The sequence below is a fragment of the Myotis yumanensis genome, unplaced genomic scaffold (assembly GCF_028538775.1).
Source record: "Myotis yumanensis isolate MYYU_CA2020_CCGP unplaced genomic scaffold, mMyoYum1.0.hap1 SCAF_5, whole genome shotgun sequence".
In the NCBI taxonomy this organism is placed as follows: Eukaryota; Metazoa; Chordata; class Mammalia; order Chiroptera; family Vespertilionidae; genus Myotis; species Myotis yumanensis.
In genome coordinates, this window is record NW_027223756.1 from 87,954,621 (window position 1) to 87,962,068 (window position 7,448).

The window sequence follows — 7,448 nt, forward strand, 5'->3', positions numbered from 1 at the left end:
AGAAATCTATCTCCAATAATCCTATTGTCAGCTTTATGACAAGGCTACTAGAGAAGCGCTCAGGTCTCCCCTCCCAACTCAAACTATTCTCTCTCTCTCTCCCTCTCTCTCTCTCTCTCTCTCTCTCTCTCTCTCTCTCTCTGTCTCTTGTTTTCCTCCCTTCCCCCGTTCTGAAACCTTCTGATGTGGCCCTTAGGATGCTGTGTGTCCTCCAGGACCTGTGAGTAATAAACCTTGTGATTTCATAGATGCCTCATGATTGTTGCAATTTTAATAATGACCACAAGAGCCCGTCCAGCCACAACATGGGTCAGACACTCCATGTGACTCACAGTAGCTCAGAAGCTCATGATGTTATCCTGTCCATGTGTCCTGCATGAGCACTTACATGCCCTGGGGAGATGTTTATTCCAAGGGAGGTGGACCCATCAGTGGGAAGGGAATATGCATCTGGCCCCAAGGTGAACCCATGGAGACCAAACTGGTAGAAAACTTGCCTTTTATTTATGGTGCCTTGGTTTCAAGGGAGCTGAGTTGCTTAGAGAACTGAGCAACAGTAAAACAGTCCATTTAATGAGGAGCCCTGAGAATTCAGCCTCTGGACCTCCCTCTGCAGACTCACCTGCAGCTCCTCAGCCACAGGCTAAGAGCATCCTCTCTGTGCCTCTCTAAGATGTTCAACTGCTCTGGAAAACCAGCACCTGACCTGCATTTCTTGCTCTTTCCACATCAATTGTCGAAGGAAGGAAGGACCAGTAAAACCAAATCCAGTGAGTGATGCCATTGGGGGTGCCAGAGTGAGCACTGTGGGAAAGCATTGTGGGGAGAAGTAAAGCTTTTAATAACCGTGTCTTCTGGGGGAACAGTCAGGCTGATGAAATAGTGAAAGGGATGGACTCAAGATCCCACACATTTGATGTCCTTTGTTCTGAAGTGGTTTCTTGCAACTTATTCCTCCTCAGCCCCTTTCTTCTCTCCCTCTCAGAGCACAATTCTACAGCCTCTCTCCTCCCACAGCAGGAACAGACCCTCCCTTCTGTCTGCTCAGCTCTCAGGATTCTGCTTTATTTCAACCTTAGCATTTCCTCTTCTCTGTGAAGCATTGACAGAGCGAGGCAGCCTTGCAGAGCAGAAAAGCACTGACTTAGCATCAGGGAGGTGTGAGTTCTAATTCACTCTTATACAGCTGGTGCCTGATGGACCTGGAACTCTTCTTACATTTTGTGGGGCTTTCTCTCATCAGCAGAGGAGTGAGTATAAGGAGATCTCAGAGAATGCTCACGGAAGAACGGGTGCCATGGGTCTATTTATCCCTGTATCTCAGCTCTGCTGCTACCTTTTAAACTGTTCTCACATTTATTGCATTGAATTCCAGATCATTTTTACTGTGTCCCAAAATAAGACGTGCCTTTACATTGTGATCCAGCAATTTTTGCACACACCACACACACACACACACACACACACACACACACACACCTGAACAAAGAGAACCGTATACTCTCACTATGTATCATGCACTGTAATATTTTCTTTTGTGGCTTCTTGACTCTATTTCACCATTCTCTGTCCTTTTTGAGTCTTGAATACCTAAAACAAGTGTCATCTCAGGGCTTTGGCACTGTCTCTTTTCTTACATAATCCTCCATCCCCAAGAAACCCTGTGTCACCCAGTTTGTCTTCCCTGAGGTCTCTGTTCAATTGCCACCTTGTTCGCAGGGCTGCCTGAACTCCCAGTATAAAATAACACCCATTCCACTCTCTTTATAACTACTTTCTTTTTCTTCACATGACACCATCTAACTTGGTATATGACATATTTGTTGTATATTTTCTTTCACTATCATTATATTCTAAGAATTTTGTTTCTGAGCATCCTCTACACTTTTTGGGGAGGTGGGAAGTAGCAATAGATATTCCTTAAGTGCATGAAAGCGTTTCTTATGAAAACAGTGTAATCTATGACAACCATGGAAAAAAAGTTTGAGGAAGAAAGGAATTCCTAATCAGAGATGTCATGGGGGATGATAAGCACAAAAAGTAAATATTGTCGCTTTGTTACAGAATATAATTGTAGTATTACAACTATGCTTGTAATGGCCATTTGTGTAAAAACTAATCATGCTAATTTTTCTTTCGTACTAGTCACCTCCACCCCATGGGACCTGAGAATGATACTCTGATTTCAGAATTTCTTCTTCTGGGATTGTCAGAGGAACCAGCACTGCAGCCCCTCATATTTGGGCTTTTCCTCTCCATGTACCTGATCACTGTGTTGGGAAACCTGCTCATCATTTTGGTCGTCAGCTCAGACTCCCACCTCCACACCCCCATGTACTTATTCCTCTCCAACCTGTCCTTGGTAGATATCTGTTTCACCTCCACCACCGTCCCAAAGGTGCTGTGGAACATCCAGACACAGAGGAAAGCCATCACCTATGCAGGATGCATCACACAGATGTATTTTTTCTTACTATTTGGAGGACTGGATGACTTCCTTCTAGCCGTCATGGCCTATGACAGGTATGTGGCCATCTGTCACCCCCTGCACTATATGGTCATCATGAACCCCCGTCTCTGTGGACTGCTGGTTCTGGTGTCTTGGATCATGGGTTCCCTGAATTCCTTGTTACAAAGTTTAATAGTGTTGCCATTGTCCTTCTGTACAGACTTGGAAATCCCGAACTATTTCTGTGAACTCAAAGAGGTGGTCCAACTTGCCTGTTCTGACACCTTTCTTAATAACATGGTGATGTATTTTGTATCTGTGCTACTGGGTGGTGGTCCCCTCGCTGGTATCATTTACTCTTACTCTAAGATAGTGTCCTCCATTTGTAGAATCCCATCAGCTCAGGGGAAGTATAAAGCATTTTCTACGTGTGTGTCTCACCTCTCAGTTGTGACCTTATTTTATGGGACAAGCATAGGAGTGTATCTCACCTCTGCTGCTACCCATAGCTCACACTCAAGTGCAGCAGCCTCAGTGATGTACACTGTGATCACACCCATGCTGAACCCCTTCATCTACAGTCTCAGGAACAGGGACATAAAGAGGGCCCTGAAAAGATTCTTTGGGATGGCAGGTACAAAGGGGACAATCATCTCGAGGTAAAAAGTGCCCTTGATTTTGGGGCTACAGAAATTGTGATTCTTTGATCACACTGTGTTTTTTTAGACTTGCTCCTTTTATTTTTTTTAAAAACATATTTTTATTGATTTCAGAGAGTAAGGGAGAGAGAGAGAGAGAGAGAAACATCAATAATGAGAGAATATTATTGATCACCTGCCTCCTGCACACCCACTCCTGGTGATTGAACCCACTACCCAGGCATTTACCCCGACCAGAAATCCAACGGAGCCCTCCTGATTCATAGGTTGATGCTCAAACACTGAGAAACACAGGCAGGGCCAGAATTGTTCCTTTTATTCTGTCCTTGAATTTCCTTTGTTTGTTTCAACTTCTCTATACAATTTAAGCAACCATTTTATTAAACTTCCTGCTTTGTCTGTTATATAGACAGTTTTTCCCTTTGTCCTTTTTTAACCTTCACAAAGTCTTTCCAACCTTGGTCACAAATAGTGAGAAGTTTTCATTTACTTCACTAGAAACATTGATGTCTTAAGAATAATTCCTTCTCAAATGACTTATATCATTGTAAGTAATTTGTTCTTGTTTTGTAGGTAGAATAGTAATAAGTGGTATTACTCATGTAGAAAAACTACACTTGGCTATGTAATCCATTTTATAATTTCATTCCATAAAATATGTAACCTAAGTTTTCACCATGTGTCCCTCATTCTCTGTACATTGGTACCTTAACTGCTCTTCCTGATTTTAACATTGTTCCCTATAAGTCTCCGTCTATTGATAGTGAGGCAATAGGATAGGGATGCCTGGCCACTGGCCTGGTTCCTACTACTTGTTCCTCAGACCAGAGTCAATGTCCTGGGTGGATGGACTCTTGTGGTCCTTCTTATAATTACAACAACCATCATGGAACTATGAAAATGTAGGGTTTATTACTCACAGTCCTGTACGCCCAAAAGCCACACAGGAAGCTGTGTGTATGCATGTGTGTGCGAAAGAGAGTGAAATGGACTTGGTCTGAAGGATTCTGCCTGTATTGGGGTCCAAGGGCAGGAAGGCTATGGTTTTGTGGGTTTGCTTTTTAAAAGTGTATCTTTATCATTGAAAGTATTACAGATGTCCTCCTTCTCCTCCCCCCCCCCCTCATTGACCCCACTCCTCTTTCCCATCCCCTCCTCAGGCCTTCACCCCACTATTATCTGTGTCCATGAGTTATTCATATATGCATATAGGTTCTTTGGTTAATTCCCCCCATTTCCCTCTGAAGATCCACAGTCTGTTGCATGATTCCATGTCTCTGGATCTATTTTGTTTGTCACTTTATTTTGTTCATGAGTTTCACAATTAAGTGGGATCATGTGATACTTGTCTTTCTCTGATTGACTTATTTCACTTAGCATAATACTCTCCAGGCCCCTCCATGCTATTTTAAAGGGTAAGAGATGCTTTTTTTTTTTTTACAACTGCATAGTATTCCATTGTGTAAATGTACCACTTTTTTTTTCTTTTCTTTCATTGTCTAAAGTTTTACATATGTCTCCTTTACCTCCTTTTTTTTAAAAAACATTCTTCAATGGATGGGCACCTGGGCTGTCTCCAGACCTTAGCTATTGTAAATAACGCTGCTATGAACATAGAGGTACATGTATTCTTTCTGATTAGTGTTTCAGACTTCTCGGTTATATTCCTAGAAGTGGGATGACTGGGTCAAATGGCAGTTCCATTTTTATTTTTTTTGAAGAAACTCTACACTGTTTTCTACAGTGGCCGTACCAGTCTGCATTCCCACCAGCAGTGCACTAGGGTTCTCTTTTCTCCACATCCTTACAAGCACTTGTTGTTAGTTGATTTATTGATAGTAGCCATTATGGCAGGTGTGAGGAGGCACCTCATTGTATTTTCATTTGCATCTCTCTGATAGTTAGTGACATTGAGGATTTATTCATATGACTGTTGGCCATTTGTGTGTCCTTCCTTGGAGAAGTGTCTATTTAGGTCTTCTGTCCATTTTCTGATTGGGATGCTTGTCTTCCTTTGGTCTAGTTGTATGAGTACTTTATATATTTTGGGTTTGCTTTTTATTTGAAAGCTAAGAGCAGGAATTGAGGCAGAGGAAGGAAAAGCAGAGTCATTCATGTGGTCAGTTGTCCAGGTTACTCAGGGTTTTCAAAATGGGAATTTTATAATATGTTACAGTATTCTTATGTAAATATCACACAAATTCTGTGTGTAATTCCAAATGAACTTTGCTCCCTAGATATATCCATCTAACATGAAGTTTCTCCCTTTGCTTGTTTTGAATATGTTCTAATTAAAAATAAAACTGCATATATTAATTATTTCAAAACAAAATCATTAAATTTAAAATAAAAGGGGAACTTCATGGGTGAAGGCAACATGAGTGCTTATGTAGTAGCTGTGTCATGCATCTGGCAAAATGATTATTTGTGATGGATGTATTTGAAACAAAAGCTTAGTCAAACACGCTACTGTATTTTATACATAATTTCCATATTTTTTTCTTTTTTTAAATTAAATCTTTATTGTTCAGATTATTACAGTTGTTCCTCCCCCCCCCCCATAGCTCCCCTCAACCCGGTTCCAACCCCACCCTCTGCCTTACCCCCCTGCCCCCCTGCCACTGTCCTCATCCATAGGTGTACGATTTTTGTCCAGTCTCTTCCCGCACCCCCCCACACCCCTTTACTCCCCCGAGAATAGTCAGTCCACTCCCTTTCTATGCCCCTGGTTCTATTATATTCACCAGTTTATTCTGTTCATCAGATTATTTATTCACTTGATTTTTAGATTCACTTATTGATAGATGTGTATTTGTTGTTCATAATTTGTATCTTTACCTTTTTCTTCTTCTTCCTCTTCTTAAAGAATACCTTTCAGCATTTCATATAATACTAGTTTGGTGGTGATGAACTCCTTTAGCTTTTTCTTATCTGTGAAGCTCTTTATCTGACCTTCCATTCTGAATGATAGCTTTGCTGGATAAAGTAATCTTGGTTGTAGGTTCTTGCTATTCATCACTTCGAATATTTCTTGCCACTCCCTTCTGGCCTGCATAGTTTCTGTTAAGAAATCAGCTGACAGTCATATGGGTACTCCCTTGTAGGTAACTAACTGTTTTTCTCTTGCTGCTTTTAAGATTCTCTCTTTGTCTTTTGCTCTTGGCATTTTAATTATGATGTGTCTTGGTGTGGTCCTGTTTGGATTCCTTTTGTTTGGGGTTCTCTGGGCTTCCTGGACTTGTAAGTCTATTTCTTTCACCAGGTAGGGGAAGTTTTCTGTCATTATTTCTTCAAATAGGTTTTCAATATCTTGCTCTCTCTCTTCTTCTGGCACCCCCATAATTTGGATGTTGGTACACTTGAAGTTGTCCCAAATGCTCCTTACACTATCTTCATATTTTTGGATTATTTTTCTTTTTGTTTTCCCAGTTGGGTGATTTTTGCTTCTTTGTATTTCAAATCTTTGACTTGATACTTGGGATCCTCTAGTCTGCTGTTGGATCTCTGCATAATATTGTTTATTTCAGTCAGTGTATGCTTAATTTCTAGTTGGTCCTTTTTCATAACCTTGAGGGTCTCACTAGATTTCTGGAGGGTCTCACTACATTTATCGGCGGTTTCTAGAAAATTCTTGAAAAACCTTGAAAGTGTGGTTTTGAACTCTATATCCAGTCGTTTGCTTTCCTCCATTTCTGTCATTTGTGACCTGTTTCTTTGTCTCTGCATTTTTTATGCTTCCCTGTGTTGATAGAGTGTCTTTCTGTGCTAGGTGTCCTATAGGGCCCAGTGGCTCAGCCTCCCCAATTACCTGAGGTGGACACTCTTGGTGCACCCCTTTGTGGGCTTTGTGCACAGTCTTGTTGTAGTTAAGTCTTGATTGCTGTAGGTATCACTGGGAGGAATTGACCTCCAGGCCAATTGACGTGAGAATCAGCTGTGTCTGCAGTGAGAGAATGTCTGTGCTGGTGACACCCTTATGGGGCAAGACTTGCTTCAGTGGGGCTTTGGTGCTCACTGAGTCTGCCCCCTGAGTGTGTCCCTTATGGATCTGAGGTGTTGTAGTCTGGATGGTCCCACTCTGACCACTGGGTACACTGGCTCTTGGATCTCTAAGGAGGTGCTAATTTAGCCTCTGCCTGAGGCTACCCAGCAGGAGCTATGGAGAGATCTGCAGATGCCTCTTTTTTTGTTTGGGGTTTGGAGGCACCCAGATGAGGCCCAGCTGTGAAGCAATGGAAGCTGCTGTGGGGCCTTGGGCCTTCTTTTGGATGTTCTGGGTCTCTCTGACCCAGCTGCAGTTTATTAGGTAATTTTCAGATTGCAAAGGGCCAGGCCTTTCA

At 42.0% G+C, this 7,448-nt stretch overlaps 1 protein-coding gene across 1 annotated transcript; it reads left to right on the plus strand.

Annotated features, from left to right (window-relative positions):
• The first annotated feature begins 365 nt into the window (after positions 1–365).
• LOC139009896 (olfactory receptor 7A10-like) lies at positions 366–3,112 on the plus strand. The gene is made up of 2 exons (XM_070414014.1): positions 366–379; positions 2,158–3,112. Exons 1-2 carry the CDS (start codon positions 366–368, stop codon positions 3,110–3,112), a joined length of 969 nt encoding a protein of 322 aa, XP_070270115.1.
• The last annotated feature ends 4,336 nt before the right edge of the window (positions 3,113–7,448 follow it).